The 21055-nt window shown below is 35.3% G+C and overlaps 1 protein-coding gene across 2 annotated transcripts in view; it reads right to left on the reverse strand.

Annotated features, from left to right (window-relative positions):
• LOC150099747 (focadhesin) overlaps window positions 1-21055 on the reverse strand; it is a 381450-nt gene that overhangs the window by 331945 nt on the left and 28450 nt on the right. For both annotated transcript variants that reach the window (XR_016549345.1, XM_090403693.1), the window contains exon 4: window positions 3324-3422. Coding sequence is in view for 1 of the 2 variants with exons in the window: in XM_090403693.1 (XP_090259819.1) it covers window positions 3324-3422 (99 nt within the window). In the remaining variant the exon portion in view is untranslated. The remainder of the gene's footprint in view (window positions 1-3323; window positions 3423-21055) is intronic.

Raw genomic sequence — 21055 nt, forward strand, 5'->3', positions numbered from 1 at the left:
GCAAACATTGGTAGGGTAATCAGGAATGCTGCTGATATGCAGTCTTTGCAGAATGATTTGAATAGGCTGGAATTGTGGGCATGGGAAAATAGATGTCAGTTCAATGTCAGTCAATGTAAAATCATTCACTTCGGCATGATTAGATATCCAATTTCGTATTATATTGGTGGGATTAGGCTAGAAGAAACTGATGAGGATAGGGATCTTGGAGTGTTAATAGATAGGAAGTTGAAGTTTAGGGGGTCCATGCGGCAAAGATTGCAAATACAACTCAAAAGATAATTGCAATGCTGAAACGAATGTTCACGTGTAACGATAAGGATGTTATTTTGCATCTTTACAAGGCTTTCATAAGCCCTCACTTGGACTATTGTGTGCAGGTCTGGTCTCCTGGTTTCCATTGTGATTCTGATATATTGGAGAAAGTACAAAGGAGAGTGTTAAAAATAATATCAGGATTGTGGAATACTGATTATGAAGACAGATTGAGAATTTGTAGACTGCAGACATTAGCAAACAGGAGAAAGAGGGAATATGATTGAGACTTACAAGCTTCTGAAAGGGTCATACAGGATTTCAATTGATGGAATTTTTCAATTTATGGAAGGTGGGAAAAGGACGAGAGGGCATCCTTGGAAGCTGAGAATGAAGGCCGCCAAGAAGGGTGTAAGGGCTAGATTTTTCTCTCAGAGGGTCGTGCATGATTGGAATGGTTTGCCATTGGATGTTGTGAGTGCAAGCAGTATGAATAAATTCAAGAATAAGTATGATAGCTGGTGTGTGTAGTATGTGGCCTCCCTCAATGAGTCTTTGACTCCCTGGAGGTCTCTCTTAATAATAATAAAAGATAAATCAAGAATAATGGAGGCAGCTAAAGGGAAGTTAATATGAAATATATAATTTTGACGAAAAAAGGAGAAGTGCCAATTGATGAAATGGAGAAGCTTTTAATGACATGGATAGATGATTAAATCAACAAGAATATTGCTCTCAGTTTGTTTACGATTCAAACAAAAGCACGCAGCCTATTTGACAATTTAAGGAAACAACAAGAAGATAAACATGGCGAGCATACATTTAACGCTAGTAAAGGTTGGTTTTATCGAATCAAAAGCCGATTTAACTTACATAACAAACGAATAATGGGAGAAGCTGCTAGTTCCAATTATGAAACTGCCGAAATTTTCAAGAAAAATCTGAAAGAGATGATAAAAGATGAAGGATATTTGCTAGAGCAGATTTTTAACATAGATGAAATCGCACTGTTCTGGAAAAGAATGCCAGAACGAACTTACATTCACAGAGAAGACATATCGGTGCCTGGTTTTAAGGCATTTAAAGATAGGATTATGCTTCTTCTTGGAGGAAATGTCGCTGGTTTTAAATTAAAACCATTTCTTGTTTACCATTCACAAAACTCCAGAGCTTTGAAAAACATTGACAAGAATAAGTTGCCAGTTAACTACAGAAGTAATCCTAAGGCTTGGATGACAATTGTTTTATTCGAAGACTGGTTCTTAAATTGCTTTATTCCAGAAGTACATACCTACTGTCTTGAAAAACATTCTTTTAAAATTCTATTGCTGCTTGACAATGCTCCAGGACATCCTCTTCACATCGGCGATTTGAGTGAAAATATAAATGTGATGTATCTAGCCCCCAATACAACAGTTGTGATTTAATGGATCAAGGTTCGATTGCTACATTCAAGACATTATGTGAAAACTACATTTTCTCAAGCAATAACAGCAATGGACAATGATGCTATAACATCATGCGATTTTTGGAAAAATTACGATATTAACCACCTTGCAGGCCATTATGGATCAAACATGCATACTCATATGCTTTGTATCCATCATATATTTCAATGTAATATCAATGATATTACAATTTTAATATGCACTTCGCATCCATGATAACCCTGACGTCTAGCTGGTAGCGTGGTTAACCAACATAACCAGAACATTGGAACTTCATGGAAGGAAGTATCAGAACAGTGTATGCGAGGAATGTGGAAGAAGTTACTATCGCAGGAGACACTCGAAGAGTACAATGAGCATAGTGTGTTAGAACAAATTGGTGAAGAAATCATTGAAACTGCAAGATAATTGGATCTAGAAATCAATATTACTGATATAGAAGAATTAGCAGATCACGAAGAAGGTGAACTGACTGATCAAGACTTGATTTTCCAAAACGAAAGAGTTGTAAAAGAAGAAAGGAATAATGAGGAAGATGAAGAAGACAAATCGTTAAAAAAATTTACTGTCAAAGGATTAGCTGAAGTATTTTCTAAACTAAATCAAGGACTTCAGCTACTCGAAAATATGGATCAAGACACTGATCGCTTCGCCAAAGTCGAAAAGCAAATTTGAGAAGCAGTCAGATGTTATAACGAAATATATGAAGAAAAAAACCAACAGACAACATTACCCAATTTTCTGATTAAAAAAGCTACTCCTGATCACGAGAAATAACCATATCGTCCAAATGAGTGACAGTTACTCACCTGTTTAATTAAAGACACTATTACTAAGTTTTTTTGTTTATGTTAACTAATATTTAAAGGAATTTCAAATTAAAGTAAGTGCACCATTTCTGATATGTGTTTATGTATTTTTTCTTAAATTTTTCTTTCTTAATTTTGTATTTATATGTATATGAGCTAATAAATAATTTATGAATGTTTATGTAAGTTTATACATTTTTAACCATTTCAAGTTAAATAGAAACCTAATTTATGACAATATTATAACAGAAATCAAACAAATCAAGAATTAAAAAAAGTCCTCGACTTACGTCAGAATTGGCTTACGATGGAGACGTTGCAACGGAACCCCTTCTTAAGTCGAGGACTACCTGTATGTATGTGTGTATATATATATATATTTTTTTTTTTTTTTTCCCCAGCTACTTTGCCTCAATTTTTTTTTTTTTTTAAGCTTCCTCTCCATGTTAAGGAAACTAAAAATCAGAAATTAGCTGAAATATAATACTATAACTACTTAATCTACTTGTCAGCTAAACTAGCTTATGTTCATTTTTCTCTATGCATAGTTTAGCAAATCTGAATAATTTCTATAATAATATAATATACAATCAATCAAAAATTCAGGACTTCAGAGAAATGCACGAGATATATTTGAGTTGACCATCAAAATGACATATAATCAATAAAATGAAGTTCTAGTTACTGCAAACAGTGACTAGAACAAAAATTAACTGAATTCAAAATTTTGTTTTAAACTTGATTGAAAAACTACTACACTATTTCATTGAGAGTTGAGCATTTCAATAGATATAAATTCACAATTTATTACCTTACTGAAAATAAATCCAAGTTGTTATTCTTGGAGAAATATTCCTGCAACTGATGTTCAGTTATGTCTGTCAGACAACGGATAATACCATTCACGTTACTGAAATAATGAAAACAGAAAAATGAACTATGCATTATTAGTAACATATATGAGGTCTGACAATTTAATTCCCGGAATGCACCTGTAAAAAACCTATGTTCGGAACTAAACATTAGTGGCTACTGTCACCTTCAAAGTAGGTCCCCTTGTGCATTTATATATTGGTTTAGAGTGTTCCCATTTTTGGAAACAGGCCTGGAACTCTTTTCCAGGAATACTCTTTGATGATGTTAGCGCAGTCTTTAATATTGGAAACAGCCAGAAATCACAGGGAGTTAAGTCGGGTAAATAAGCAGGATGACCTAATTCGATAATCGATTTTCTGGCCAGAAACTCTCTCACACAATGAGCACACTATGGCTTGGCGTACTGTTGTGATGGATAATTCACTTGTCAGGCCACAATTCAGGTCTTTTTATCCAAACAAAATCTCGTAATCTTTTCAGCACCTCTAAATAGCATTGTTGGTTTACTGTTTGTCCCTGTTCGATGAATTCATAGTGGACTATCCTCTTGTGATCAAAGAAATACAACAGCATGGTCTTGAAATGTGAACATGACATGCGTGCTTTCTTTAGAAGTCGCAAACTCAGGGTTTGTCAATGCATGCTCTGGCATTTTGTTTTGGGATCGTACTGGAAGTACCAGGTTTCATTATCATTAATTACTTTCAAAAACATGTGCTTGTTTGCAGAAAGATCAGTTGCAACTTGAACGTGACGTTTCTTCTATTCATCTGTCAAGATCCCAGGCACAAACTTCGCAGAAATCTTTTGCATACCCAATTCTTCAGTTTAAAATTACCCTGACTGTTTCTTGATTCATTTTTGCAATTCATCAGCCATTAACTGCAAACTTAATCATCTGTAAGATTGTGTGAAATCTCTGACTCTGTTCACATTTGCATCCATCGTTTTTGTCTTTGGCTGCCCACTTCTGGGGTCGTCATTCACATCTTGTCACCTACCTTTGAATCTCTTATGCCACTCAAAAGACACTTGACTTTTTCAGAGCATCCACACCATATGCCACTTTCAACAGTTCAGTAGCAGTTTTGCAGATTTTCACACAAAATTTGATGTTAACATGCTGCTCCAAATTTCGATCACAAATTTTTATGCCAAAGTTTATATGCAGATCTCTATTGTTTTTGCAATAGCCAACTAGCAAATGGCTCTATCAGCTTAAGGTTTACTCACGCATTAGTTAAAAGATGTACAAACATGATTACTCACGTGACTAAAACCAATCACCACATGGGCGACACTACATGGCCATTCCAGGAATTAAATCGTCACACCTTGTAATCCACTTCAAATATATTAATTATGGCACTTCAAATATTTAGCACATAAAAATTAAAGTGAGAAGGGGATACATATGAAATGAGGGATATGACATGTACATTATGAAATAACACCAGATTTTAAGATGGCTTCTATCCAACATAACAGCATTATACTGAAAATATATACACATCATATATATTTTCCAGGCTTTTTTTTTTTTTCCGGGGTGCTTAAGTGTCAAAGCTGTATAACTGAGAGGAGACCTCCACATAGCCTTTAAAGGAATGCGGAGAACCGAACAGGGCTTCTGACCTAATGTCCAATCCTCACCTTCTCGTGGTGCACCCTGTTGGGTATCTACTTGGATACTGAACGGACGAGGATGGGCTGGAAATTTAGGATTTAGCCGACCAAATTGTATTCTTATTGGTTAAACCAAAATATAGAATGATGGTACAACATGACAAAATTTCATGCCAGCTGGGGAGTCGCCCGGTTAAACAAGGCCCCCGTTGTTTTCGCCAGGGAACCAGGGCGAACAGCGAAAAGTCAGCTACTATAACAAATCTGAAAATAAACCCCAACTCAACATCACCAGAGTTAAAGATCGGTACTATTTAACGTACCGATCTTTTATCTAAATAAAAAGCCTGAATGGCAAAGAAATGGAGCTAGCTGAGGAATTAGATAAGTACCAGATCGACATAATAGGGGTGACTGAAACAAAAAAGACCAAAACTGGTGAGATCTTTCTGAGCAATAAATACAAACTGTTATATTCAGGCAATGACAATAAAGGAAAAGAAGGAGTAGCCATAGTATTCAACACAAAATACGAGGCTAATCTTCTTGAATGGCAGTCAGTCTCAAGTAGAGTAATGTGGGCAAATATGAGAATGGGGAACTGGACAATGAGACTTATTTGTGCCTATGGTCCCACAGAAGGTTCTACTAAGGTAGAAGTGGAGGAATTTTTTGAGGCTTTAGAAAAAGCAACTGACACAATGAAAAATGAAAAGTTGGTCCTTGTTGGGGATCTAAATAGCAGAGTAGGAAATGATTGAGAAATACAAAAATATTTTGGGAAAATTTGGAGAAACGAGCAAAGCTAATAATAATGGCAAATATCTGTTGGATTTCTGCTCAGGACATGGACTGGTTATTACTAACACCATGTTCCAACATAAAACTGTGCACAAATTCACATGGAGAGAAGAGGCTAGGAATAAGAAAAGTCTCATTGACTATGTTATTGTTGATAGTGATGTTTCCTCCCTGGTGCAGGACACCAGAGTGTACAGAGGATTTGAAATTGGAAGTGATCACTATTTAGTCTTGAGCAGGATAAAATTGAATTTCATATTGAAAAGAAGAACATGTAAGAAAGTTTTAAAGCGAATAAAAGTTGAGCAGCTCTCAGATGTGAGCTGTAGGCTAAAATACACAAAGATTATTGAAGAAAAAATGAAAGAGTTTGAGAACAGGAATCAAACCTTGGAGATTCAGTGGCAAACTCTGAAGAAAACATTGATTGATTCTGCCAGAGAGGCATGTGGTGAGGTTATCTGTAAGGATAAAAAAATCAGAACTCCCTGGTGGACACAGGAAGTTAAAGAGGCAGTGAAGGAAAAGAAGAAAGCATACCAAAAGTTCCTGTCAAATAAGTCAGCTTGTGCTCTTAGAGAATATAGAGACAAATGCAAGAATGCTAAACACTGTGTAAAACTAGCTAAACAAAAGTCATGGGAGGACTTTGGCAAGAATATAGAAAATAAATATCAAGAAGGTGGCAAAATATTCTGGAGGTTGTTGAAGAAGCTGAAGAATGGAGGAAAGAGTGCTATAAAAGGAATTAGAGATGATAAAGGTGACATGAAAACGGGAGAAAAAGATATCCTTGAAGTATGGAGTAATTACTTTGAAAAACTGCTAAATGAAACAAGCAGTGATGACAGCACAGTGATAAAAAACACTGACCAGGCATGCAGTCAGGAATACATATCCATACTTGAAGTAGAAAAAGCCATCAAAGGCTTGAAATGTGGAAAGGCAGCAGGAGTAGATGATATTCAACCAGAAATGCTGAAGTATGGTGGTATAAGAGTCTTACAGTGGCTGCACTGCATAGTTCAGAAAGCCTGGACAGAGGGACGAATTCCCGATGATTGGAGTAGAGCTCTCATAGTACCCATATATAAAAAGGGAAATAAAACTGAATGTGAGTATTACAGAGGTATTTCCCTACTGAGTGTTCCTGGCAAGATCTATGCAAAGTATACTTGAGAAACGGTTGAGAAAAATTGTGGAAGAAAAGCTTGGTGAAGAACAAGCTGGATTCAGGCCAAATAGAGGCTGTCAGGATCAGATCTTCACTTTACGACAAATAGTCGAGAAAGCATGGGAATATAACAAAGATCTGTATTTAAGTTTTGTCGATATAAAAAAGGCATATGACAAGGTGCCAAGAGAGAAGCTATTCAATACGCTGCAGTTATATGGTGTCAATGGGGCATTATATCAAGCAATACTTGGTCTTTATTTGAGTTTTAAGTCAGCAGTTAGAATTGAAGTACAGGAAGATGGTTTAATGTTAAATCTGGTGTGAGACAAGGATGTACATTATCCCCTCTGTTATTCATTATCTATATGGATCACATTATGAAGGAAAGTGGTATTAAACATGATATCAAAATTGGAGATGTTAATGTCAGCTCTTTGCTTTATGCAGATGATGTTATATTTCTAAATAAATCTGCTACAAGTCTGCAAGATTCTCTGACTAAATTGAATAGCTGTTGTAATAGATATGGTATGAAGGTCAGCAATAAAAAGACAAAGACAATGAAAATAGGCAGAGTCATTGAAAATGTCAACTGTGTTGTGAATGGAGAACCTGTGGAACAAGTAAAACATTTCAGCTATTTAGGCACGATTTTTACTGAAGATGGTAAATTAAATATAGAAATAGACAACAGAATAAGCAAAGCTGGTATGGTGGGAAGTCAATTTGAATAAATTCATATGGAATAAGAAAGAAATTAGTCGGAACACTAAATTAGCTGTGTACAAGACAGTGTTCAAACCAGTTTTAACTTATGGATCTGAGAGCTGGGTCAGAAGTAAAACACTTGACCAAAGACTAGAGACCACAGATATGAGAGTCCTGAGAAAGATTATAGGCGTGAACAGATGGCATCAATGGCAATATCATATTAAAAACGAGGATATTAGGAAAGAACTTAAAATTGTCAGCATCCAGGAATGTGTTAGCAGAGCTAATCTCAGGTGGTATGGTCACTTAAACAGAATGGGCGAGGAAAGATTAGCAAAACAAGTGTTTTCTGCCAGGTTGGCAGCAAAACGACCTAGAGGAAGACCAAGATATAGGTGGATTGATACTGTACAAAGTGCTTTAGACAACAGAAATATAAGATCTGATAATGTTGGAGTCTTGACAAGTAACAGACTGATTTGGAGGAAAATTGTAGATAGGAAATTAATAATGATGTAATTTTTTCATGTAGTACTATCATATCCTGTACACCCCTTGAGGGTACATAACAGGAATTTGATGATGATGATGATGATATATTTTCAATAATTGCTTTCCAGATCAGTTTTATTTAAACACAATTTAAATCTGATAATGTACAGAGTAAGATGATGTGCAGTAACTGATCCAGTGCAAGTCAGAATAGGCTAAATAATATAATTTCAATACTGAATGAAGAATGATGTACATCCCCTGATGATATAATGTCAGAAATTTGATGATGATGATGAAGAATAATATAATATGTATTATTTTATACCAAATAGGCAAAAAATATTTTCCTTTGAAAGTAAAAAGTTTTGAAATGATAGAATTCATCACAATATACACCTGCAGAACAAGTTGACATGGTTGCATACTATCTAAAAAATGTGAACTCTGTTCAGTAGCTATATTATTATTATTTGGTAACCTCCATGGAGTCAACAGACTGATCGTTGGGGGTGGGGGGGTCCACTCAACCCGCAACATGTCTATCATAATGAGCTTTGAAGTTATTTACACTACCTACACTACACTCACAATGCACTTAGGTGATACATTCTACCCCCCCCCTCTCTTATTAGCATTTTTGTTTAAGGATTTCATTGATCTGAAAGCTGTTTCTAACTGGTGACTCTCATCAAAGAGCAGGTAAAAACAATACATTATAATGGCTCATGCATGAAATTGATGCATCAATCTTATTTAACAAAGAAACATATCAAGCATGAGCCGCTGTGGTATTCTGATGAGAAACAACAGGTTAGAAACGATGAACAAAAAGTGAAAACCTTAATCAAAAGCACTAATAAAAGACAAATGAGTTTCTGAGCAGATTTCACATCTTTTACATAGTGTAATATGAGTTATACTTAACACGAAATTATATTCTTGTTTTTATCCTTTACCTATCATATTACTTCACGCTCATATTTGGTTAAAAGATAAATGATTGGAAAAAGGATATGTATATGCACCCAGTATGTCTTAATGCAGAGAAAACTACCTTTAACCTTCATGGAGATTGAATCAGTGAGCACTAGACCTGTGGAGATACTGGGAGCTAAATCAATGGTAGAAGTCACACCATATACAAGTAGGAAAATAGTCTATCACCATATTATTAAAATCTGAGATATTTGTAGCAAGTCTTTTGTGCTTAGTTACAAAGTTATACCTAAGCAACTTTATTCATGTTTTTTAGCCAAATGTTTAGCACATGAACTTACATCCAAAAGGCTACTTATATAGAATAAGTAAGTACAATTTACTTTGTCATAGTGCAAGAAAAATATGCTACAAGTGTGTCTCATCCAGAGGATTTCAATAATATCGTGATATACCATTTTCCTATTTGTACATAGAAATATGAATTATGCCAATGATTTGGCATTCAGTATCTCTAGGTCTAGCTTCCACTCATGTTCAATATGAGCTTATCAGTGGAGGGTTAATGTTAATGTCATTAATTTCACAGAGTTAAGATAGCAGAAATCATCATATATTTTTATTTATTTCATGTGCGAACTACAGAAAATGTAATCATCCTATATAAAAAGGTATGTGACAAGCAGTTCAGTTTACTCATATCCGAGATCAACTAGTTTGGCAACTTGTGAGCTAATTCATAAAATTGTCCATCCTGGATTAAGAAGTGCTAGCTGGGTCATTAAAGTAAAAAGGAGGAGTCACTGAAACTCAGCTTTTATGTAGGGATGGAGAGAACCCGCCCCCCACCTCACTGGAAAATGAAAGTGTACTCAAGAATGGGACACTTGGTACATTGCAAATTTAAGATAACAAGCAATGTTCAGCAATAAAGTAGAAATGATATAAGTAGTCTTGTCATGGAAAGCATCTGGAATAGCATTCTTGAGTACACTTTCATTTTCCAGTGGGGTGGTTTCCTCCCCATCCCCACATAAAGGCTGAGTTTCAGTGACCTCCTTTTTTACTTTAATAGCCCAGCTCATCATCATCAAATTCCTGCCATGTACCCTCAAGAGGGTGTACATGATTATGACAGTACAATATGAAAAATTTACATAATTACTAACTTCCTATCTACAATTTTCCTCCAGATCAGTTTGTTACTTGTCAAGACTCCAATATTATCAGATCTTATATTTCTGTCGTCTAAGGCACTTTTTACTGTATCAATCCACCTATATCGACCTTTCTAAAAGGTCGATTTTAGAAAGGTCAATTTTCTAAATCGACCTTTCTAAAAATCTTTCCTCGTCCATTCTGTTTAAATGACCATACCAAATGAGATTAGCTCTGCTAACGCATTCCTGGATGCTGACAATGTAAAGTTCTTTCCTAATATCCTCGTTTTCAATATGATATTGCCATCGATGCCATCTGTTCATGCCTCTAATCTTTCTCATGATTCTCATATCTGTGGTCTCTAGTCTTTGGTCAAGTGTTTTACTTTTGACCCAGCTCTCAGATCCACAAGTTAAAATTGGTTTGAACACTAAATTAACTGTCTTGTATACAGCTAATTTAGTGTTCCAACTAATTTCTCTCTTATTCCATATGAATTTATTCAATTGACTTCCTACTATACCAGATTTATTGATTCTGTTGTCTATTTCCATATTGAATTTACCATCTTCACTAAAAATCGTGCCTAACCAGGTGAAATGTTTTACTTGTTCCACAGGTTCTCCGTTCACAACGCAGTTGACATTTTCAATGATTCTGCCTATTTTCATTGTCTTTGTCTTTTTATAGCAGACCTTCATACCATATCTATTACAATAGTTACTCAATTTGGACAAGGAATCTTGCAGACTCGTAGTGGATTTATTGATAAGTATAACATTGTCTGCATAAAGCAAAGAGCTGACATTAACATCTCCAATTTTGATATCATGTTTAATACCACTTTCCTTCATAATGTGATCCATATAGATAATGAATAACAGAGGGGATAATGTACATCCTTGTCTCACACCAGATTTAACATTAAACCATCTTCCTGTATTTCTTTCATTTGTAACTGCTGACTTACAACTCAAATAAAGACCAAGTATTGCTTGATATAATGCCCCATTGACACCATATAACTGTAGCGTATTGAATAGCTTCTCTCTTGGCACTTTGTCATATGCCTTTTCCAGATCTACAAAACTCAAATAGAGATCTTTGTTATATTCCTATGATTTCTCCAGTATCTGTCGTAAAGTGAAGATCTGATCCTGACAGCCTCTATTTGGCCTGAATCCAGCTTGTTCTTCACAAAGCTTTTTTTCTACAATTCTTCTCAACCGTTTCTCAAGTATACTTGCATATATCTTACCAGGAACACTCAGTAGGGAAACACCTCTGTAATTCTCGCATTCAGTTTTATTTCTCTTTTTTGTATATGGGTACTATGAGAGCTCTACTCCAATCATCAGGAATTCGTCCCTCTGTCCAGGCTTTCTGAACAATGCAGTGCAGCACTGCAAGACTTTTATACCACCATACTTCAGCATTTCTGGTCGAATATCATCTACTCCTGCTGCCTTTCCACATTTTAAGCCTTTGATGGCTTTTTCTACTTCAACTATGGATATGTATTCATGACTGTATGCCTGTTGAGTGTTTTTTACCATTGTGCTATCACTGCTTCTTTCATTAAGCAATTCCTCCAAGTAATTACTCCATACTTCAAGGATATCTTTTTCTCCCGTTTTCATGTCACCTTTATCATCTGTAACTCCTTTTACAGTACTCTTTCCTCCATTTCTAAGCCTCTTCAACAACCTCCAAAATATTGTACCACCTTCTTGATACTTATTTTCTATATTCTTGCCAAAGTCCTCCCATAACTTTTGTTTAGCTAGTTTTACACAGTGTTTAGCTTTCTTACATTTGTCTCTGTATTCTTTAAGAGCACAAGCTGACTTATTTGCCAGGAACTTTTGATATGCTTTCTTCTTTTCCTTCACTGCCTCTAACTTCCTGTGTCCACCAGGGAATTCTGATTTTTTTTATCCTTGCACACAACCTCACCACATACCTCTCTGGCAGAATCAATCAATGTTTTCTTCAGAGTTTGCCACTGAATCTCCAAGGTTTGATTGCTTTTCTCAAACTCTTTCATTTTTTCTTCAATAATATTTTTGTTTTATTTTAGTCTACAGTTCCCATCTGAGAGCTGCTCTATTTTTATTCGCTTTAAAACTTACATGTTATTCTTTTCAATACGAAATTCAATTTTATCCTGCTCAAGACTAAATAGTGATCGCTTCCAATTTCAAATCCTCTGTACACTCTGGTGTCCTGCACCAGGGAGAAAACATCACCATCAAACATCATCACTTTTGTTATTCCTTGCCCCTGTTATACCCTGATAATTCGGAATCATGAGATTTCATCTTATCATTGTATAACAGAGCGAAAACACAATAAGAAACATTATAACATGCTTGCCTCTGAGTATTAAAATAATGCATTGTAAAAATATGAAATATTTCATACTATGAGATAACAAATAAATATGCATTTTGTACCACTCACAAGTTAGTTAAGTAATAATGGAAGTGTAGACTTGTAGCAAAGTTTAATAGAGCATTGTGTACTAAGAGATATAGAATGTTAGCACAAGTTCAAGATGTTGGGGAGTTGAAGTCCAAAGGTCACGGAGCAGCAATGCGAAGGAGCAATCGCATGCCGTCAGTGCACGTGGGATGTAGCGGAGAAAGCTGGACACCGTGACGTGAGCCCACATGAGTGCGTTGGGTGGACATCGCGGAATGCGAGAATCGCCAAGAAAGAAAGGTGAAAATATAAGGGTCTAGCATCCCTGAAAAAAAGGCTTTTTTTATTCCTGATCTACTGGTGCTGGTCTCATGGTGTTGTGAGCGGGTGGAGGCGCTGCCGCCCTCCACCTGCTCACAATAGAGGCATCGCGGGAACTAGAACTCGTATCCCCGCAGAAAGAGTATGCCCGGCCGCCCACAGAAAGCCAGATGAGAGCCCATGGATATTTCAATTAAGGAGAGACAGATTCCTGAGGACCTCTTAATGTGATGCAGTTCAAGATAGATAAGTAGACTTTATAGTATTTGCTAACTACAAATGAAAGGATTTGTACCGCGCTGTGAATCTAAGGAAGGAACATTAATGATACTATATAGAATTGAACTGTAGTGATCCTGCGAGAATTATTGTATATTAACTGTCTCCTACTATGATCGAATTATGTTATATGTTTAAAGAGGTTATGATAAAGTTCAGAGTAAAGAATTGCTATTAATGAAAAGATTGTAAGAGATATGGATGCTATTATAAGTTAAAGAGGTTATAAGGTTCAGAGTAAAGAATTGCTATTAATGAAAGGATTGTAAAAGAGATAGATGATATTACATGTTTAAAGAGGTTATGATAAAGTTCAGAGTAAAGAATTGCTATTAATGACAAGATTGTAAAAGATATAGATGCTATTATACGTTAAAAAGGTTATGATAAGGTTCATAGTACAGAATTACTATTAATGGCAAGATTGCAAAAGATTTTGGTGCTATTATATGTCTAAAGAGGTTATGATAGGGTTCAGAGTCAAGAATTGCTATTAATAACAAGGTTGTAAAAGACATAGATGCTATTTTGAGTGGTTTGAGTGAAACTGAATTAGAAAAGGATTATTGAGATTGTTATGCATAATTTAGGTGTTTTTAATGTTGATAAAATTTATACTGGAAAAATTAACAATGGTCAGTATGAGTATCCTTGTGAAATTGGAATGTTTTAATGTTAACCTGATTGTCAGGAACTTTCTTAGATTGAGATTTAAGTTTACTTGCACTCTATGTATATAATTATAGTATCTAATAAACCTTGCTTTTGAATACAATTGAGTCTATCTGTGATTTTTGGAATCCGATGCACCGCTTATAAAAACTAACAGGAACCTACGTGGGAAATTAGAAGGAAGAAATTTTGGCCACGTCTGCAAAGGTCAAGGTATCACTAAAATACTATCTAGAGATCGCCTCTTGATTGATATTATTATATTATTATTTAATCTAAAAGCCCTAAGTAGTGCAGCAAAAAAATAAATTTCTTAGCGTTTTACGAGAGGTTGATCTCAGATACTCTGGTATTGGCTTGACCCATTGTTATACAGGTATACCACGTGATACCTCAGAGTGTTGAACGAGAATTTGAATAAAAGACTAAAATAAAAGAGTAATTTTATTAGAGATAGGGACACAACACCTCTTCTCTCCATGTGAATTTGTGCACATTTTTATGTTGGAACAAGGTGTTAGTAATAACCAGTCCATGTCCTGAGCACAAATCCAACAGGTAGTTGCCATTATTATTGGCTTTGCTCTTTTCTCCAAATTTTCCCAAAATATTTTTGTATGTCTGACAATCATTTCCTACTCTGCTATTTAGATCCCCAACAAGGACCAACTTTTCCTTTTTCATTGTGTCAGTTGCTTTTACTAAAGCATCAAAAAATTCCTCCACTTCTACCTTAGTAGAACCTTCTGTGGGACCATAGGCACAAATAAGTCTCATTGTCCAATTCCCCATTCTCATATTTGTCCACATCACTCTACTTGAGACTGCGTGCCATTCAAGAAGATTAGCCTCGTATTTTGTGTTGAATACTATGGCTACTCCTTCTTTTCCTTGATTGTCATTTCCTGAATACAACATTTTGTATTTATTGTTCTGAAAGATCTCATCAGTTTTTGTCTTTTTTGTTTCAGTCACCGCCATTATGTCGATCTGGTACTTATCTAATTCCTCAGCTAGCTCCATTTCTTTGCCATTCGGGCTTGTTGTTGATAGTACCAATCTTTAACTCTGGTGAAGTTGGGGTGTGTGCTTTCAGATTTGTTCCAGTAGCTGACTTTTCACTGTTTGCCCTGATTCCCTGGTGAAAACAACGGGGGCCTTGTTTAACCGGGCAACGCCCCAGCCAGCATGAAATTTTGTCATGTTGTACCATCATTTTCTATATTGGTTTAAGCCAATAAGAATACAATTTGGTCGGCTAAATCCCAAATTGCCAGCCCATCCTCGTTCGTTCAGTATCCAGGTAGATACCCAACAGGGTGCACCACGAGAAGGTGAGGACTGGACATTAGGTCAGAAGCCCTGGTTGGTTCTCCGCATTCCTTTAAAGGCTATGTGGAGGTCTCTTCTCAGTTATACAGCTTTGACCCTTAAGCACCCTAAGGAAAACAAACTCAGTTATAAAATATTTTTCAGTTAGCTACCACATGCAAAAAAAAAAAAAAAAAAAAAAAGATCCAGTAGACTGGAAACATATGAATTAACTGATCATTCTACACTAATTTTATGTTCCAAGTCCTGAGAGCATTAGATCCTGGCAACTCATGATGTACATATCTTTTTGACAAAGGCTTGAAGGCTGCAGCTCTTCTTCAAAAATTTCTAATACTCAGTTGTTATAAAAAAAAAACACAGAAACACTTATCAGATTGTCTGTGAAAGGCTGATTACAAAAATTTCCAAACACAGATTCTTGCTTATCTAGGGTCTGATAGCAATATGAGATAACCAGCATTCTCAAAGGGTATCAACTTCTGTTAGTCAGTATTTTTAGATCGAAGTGGTTGTATCTAGGATTTAGTATTCAGATGTGAATTCAGTTCTTTGCAACATTGCTGACTGTGGACTTAGGAATGTTTAAATGATACACTAAAACACAAAGGTATTTTTCCCAAATGACTAAAATTCTCCATTATATGTCACATAATTTGAATATGGCATAATAGCATCAACTGTCCTAAAACCAAAGAAGCATTCTGTGATTTCTGATAGCCTACTGCATATGTGTTTTCTTAAAAGCAAAAGCACCACCTCCAGTTTCATAAAGTAAATTGGTACTGATATATACTGAAATTGATAATGAAATAGAGGAAAATCCATGTAACAAATCTTCATAACCATTGCAAAGCTAGAACTCAAAACTGTTTCTCAACACTAGAAAAAAATCTTGAGCGGCATAATAGCAATTAATAGGATACTTACCAAAACACTGAAAAAAACTAAAAAACCTGGAAAAAATTGCTTTCAGAAAAGACCAAAAGGTTCATACAGAAATAAAGAAACATGAAACTCAGCAAGAAAAAATTATCAGCAGTAGAGTATGCCTGAATTCTGCAAGACCATATGTAAGTGTATTACAGAGAACATAAGAAAGGACAACTGTGAGTTTATCTAGAAAACAATTCAGAATAATCAAAACCTGTGCATGACCAGGAATCAAATGGGAAATGGAAAGAAGCAGATAATAGCCCTTAAAAACTATGGTGAAATTACTAAAAAATAGAAAGGAAACTTTGAAAACTGTAGAAGTATATGGAAAAGTGCACAATAAAGACAATAATGGGACTGCAAAAATCATACTCAAGGAAAAAGCAGTGATTCCACAAGAGAAAGTTACCCATGCTATCAAGAAAATGGACTGCGGAAAAGCCTCAGGAGAAGATGGCATTAGTGCAGACCACTTAAAAGCTAGTCAAGAGTTGGAGACTATACTTGCCCATCTATTTACGAAATGCCTTGATGAGGGCTGAATTCCTATGGAGTGGAACAATGCTGCAGTGATTCTTTTACATAAAAAAGAAGACAAAGGACACTTGAAGAACTACAGACCTATCAGCACACTACCTATAATTTACAAGGTATTCACAATGGTACTGTCACACCAACCTGGAAAAGTGCTGTCCTTTGCTCAACCATAAGCAGGCTTCAGAAGTAGTTGAAGCACTACATATCACATATAAGTACCATAAGCGCAATCCAACGAATGCAGGTTTCCACTCTGCTTGGAATTCATTGACTACAAGAGGACATTTGACATCCATAATAACATTGACTCATCAACTCCTTGAAGTCGTGCTCCATAGACAACTACATTTGAATTATCACCAGCATCTAGGAGAATGTGACAGCAACATTCAGGGTTTTTGAAAACACATCAGTCAAAATTGAGAAAGGAGTATACCAAGGCAATAATACCATATCACTAAAGCTTTTGAATGTAGCACTACAAATTTCTAGCAATGAATTGGGAAGGAAAAGTAATTAGAATTAATGGAGAACAACTTATATATCTACATTTTACTGATGACATTTCTGTAAACACTTCAATGCAATAATACCATATCACTAATGCTTCTAAATGCAGCATTACAAATTTCTAGCAATGAATTGGGAAGGAAAAGTAATTAGAATTAATGGAGAACAACTTGCATATCTATATTTTGCTGATGACATCATTTCTGCAAACACTTTGCCTGTTACAAAAAGTGATTTGGCAACTAGCACAGAAAAGTAAAGCAGTGGGACTGAAGATGAACTTGACAAAATAATGTTCAGCAAATTTACAGATAAATCATACATATAATGTTGAGGATGTAATGCCAGAAAATGTAAATAACTACATATACAAAGCTCAAAAAATTACAGATGAATCCAAATCCTAAAATGACCCTAAAGTGAAAACCTTCAAATAGCAGTGGGCAGTTCACATTGCTAAAAGAATTAATGAACCTAAAAGACTGCAAAAGACCTAGAGGACAACCATTTAGCATGGAGTTTGATTTGATTTTTTTTTATGGTGCAAAGACATCAAAGGTCATATTGTCCCAGGACACAGGTTTACAGCAGTACATATGATTGGTTAGTAGGACAATCACAAACATCCATGCCCTTGGCAGGATTCAAACCCACAGCCTCTTGGCTGGAGAGCAGATGTGCTAACCACTCGGCCAACCATGCTGGCTTTAGCATTGAGAGATAAAATCAAAAAACAGAGAGTAGCCTAGAAACAAACAGTCCAAGTCACTGCTTATCCAGCAATGGATGGAGAATAGTTGATGATAATACACTGAAGACAGCAGCAAAACTGACAGTAAAGGAAAGAAATGGGTTGAGATAGGCAGTTTAGGGGGATAGGGAGAATCTTATAGGCTGAGAGTAATAGTATTAGTGCTTGTGGTGTTGATAGTTAGAGAAAAATTCAGTGTGTGTATGCACGTGTGTGTAAGAAGAAATACTTGTTTGGCAAACAACTTAATTAGCACAATCTAATGTCATATAATGACACCAGATCATGATAATTAGGTGTAATAATGTACCAATTCAACAAATGACCCATGATGCCTACACAACATTAATAATAATCATAAATCAAGAACATTATTTTTATGGCTATTTTAGCCTATTTTTGTTTAGGAGCATCCCTTTTTTATAGTCATTGGCCAATGACTATAAAAAAGGGGGTACTCCTAAACAAAAATAGGCTAAATATCCATAAAAATAATATTTACTTAGAGGAGTAGCATGGAATTTTTTCACAAATAATACCTATAAATCAAGAAAGTATCTTATCACTATTTAAATAATTGATTTATTCTGCCATTCAAAGGTGGAAATTTGAGCTCTAACTATAAGAAGAAAAGAAAATCATGTATCTTTCAATTACCAAGAAATTCCTGATGTCAGACATTCATGAGTACCTAAACTGAGATATTCCTGATGTCAGACATTCACAAGTACCTAAACTGAGATATTCCCTGTGGTCATTCATGAGATTCATTTCAATTCAGATGCCGCTTCAAGAAGTTACAGTAGTGGCACTGCACTATGTACAACAATTTACTATAGCAAGCAAAGTGTTGCACACATGTGCACTTCTGATTTCTTTCACTAAGATATTCATGATAACTTTACACAGCTGGTGATTTTTTTTGTTACTAGTTTATAATACTAAAATTTCCAACTATCTTTTCTGTTATACTTCAGTTATGACAGCATTAGAGACTCCCCCTGAAAAACACCAATACCCAAATCCCAAATCTGTCTCCTTAGGAGGAGTTAAATTTGGGATTTAGTTCATTTGATTGTTCAAATATCCATCTACATTAAACACATTGGAAATCAGAAAGTAGGTGATAAAGTACAGCCAGTCTCCAGGTTACAGACGAGATATGTTCCTGAGAACATCTTTAAGTCAAAAGATATAATTCGGTGATTACACCACATTTTTTATTATTCAGTTATATAAAATACTGAAAGAATAGTTCCCGACAAGTTTCGTAAATCATAAGATTTACATCTTCAGGGGGTAAATAGTATAACTTAAAGCTTAAAGTTTTTTCTGGGCTATTCATAAACTCGAATAACAGAATGCAGATATAAAACGTTATTGACGTTGAACAATACTGGATGATGTCAGGTGTTCTTGTTCTCGCTCATACAGTCCGAGCTCAGATTGAGGTAGATTTTTTATTAGAGCTGACCACACTTGATGGAGAATTAAACCTTGATTTTTATTGCATCGGGTAGGGTTTTTTAGCATATTAGCAGCTTCTTTAAATTTTCTTATATAACTGTTGTTTTCTATGTATGACATCTTCGTTTTTTGCCAGAGTACATTGTGTCCAGTTGAAGTGGTATGGAAAGCAAAATCCGTTTTTTGTTCTCTTTTTATTGTATGTCTTTTTGGTGTTCAGCCATGCATATTTCTCCAGATCTTCCTGTCTGTCCTACATAGCAAATCCCGCAAGAGCAATGGATTTTGCAGACTCCTTGTTTTTTAAGAGGATGATGAGGTGGTTTTGGTGGATGTAGGAATCTTGAGATTTTTTCCATAGGAAGGAAGGCTACTTTTATGTTGTGTTTGTTCATTAATTTGGCTAGCTTATCTGTAACATTTTTGATATAAGGAAGCGAGATTGCGTTTTTGTAATCCTGTTTTATTGTGTTGTTAGTTGGAGGCATTTTAAGGATTCTCTTGATGGTTTTTTGTTTCATATCCATTCTGTTGGAGGATTTGTGTTAAGTATTTTAGTTCTTCATTACATCTTTTTTGTATGCTGGAGATATTGTATGCTCTGTCGAAGAGTTTTAATTAAGCTTATTTTTTGTGAAGGATGGTGGTGTGAGGTTGCATTTAGAAATCTTCCAGTGTTTGTCGGCTTCCTATACACTGAGAAGGAGAGTATACTTTCTTCATTAACTTCTAATAGAATATCCAGAAAAGGAAGTTTTTTATTTTCTTCTTATTCTAAAGTGAATTTTATGGTTGTGCAAATTGTTGAGATAATCTTTGAAATTGATAAGTTCATCTGTTGTTCCATTGAATATGATGAAAATATCGTCCACATAGCATAGCCATATTTTTGTTTTTTTTATGGTAATTCTTAAGAGCATTGTTTTCAAATTTTTCCATAAATAGGTTTGCTAATACCGGTGATAATGATGAACCCATGGCCAAACTTTCTTTTTGTTCCCAGATTCTGTCTTGATAGGTGAAAAAAGTATTGTTTATACAATGTTTAAAAAGATTTAAGATATCCAGAGGGAAGAGGTCTTCTAGGAGGTTCAAAATTTCTTGTCTCGGGATGTTTGTAAACAAGCTGATAATGTCTAGACTTGCTAAGATGTCTGTTGGACAAATATGTACATCTTTCACTTTTTCTATGAAATATATCTTTTGAACCAATTAGCCACAGAAGTCTACGCCTGCAATCTTTAAGTCAGATTTGTATGCAACTCAGATGCCTGATGAAGAGCAGATATACGATAATAACAATGCTATAATGGCTCATATGTGGCAATAATAATAGGAATGTTCCGCTTATTTTGATCTAAGCGAATCATACTTTTCCAAATCAAACTAACTTTTCCATTTCAATAATTAATCCACTATGCTGCTTAGTAACAATTGATGCTTTCATTGGAGCACTGCCTTTCACATGTTCCATTATTCTCACTTTATCCTTTATAATTGTTCCAATAGTTGAGCGACTAAAGCCTAATCC

Source organism: Typopeltis vanoorti, chromosome 14 (genome assembly GCF_054136105.1).
Source record: "Typopeltis vanoorti isolate ZY-2024b chromosome 14, IOZ_Tvanoo_1.0, whole genome shotgun sequence".
NCBI lineage: Eukaryota > Metazoa > Arthropoda > Arachnida > Uropygi > Thelyphonidae > Typopeltis > Typopeltis vanoorti.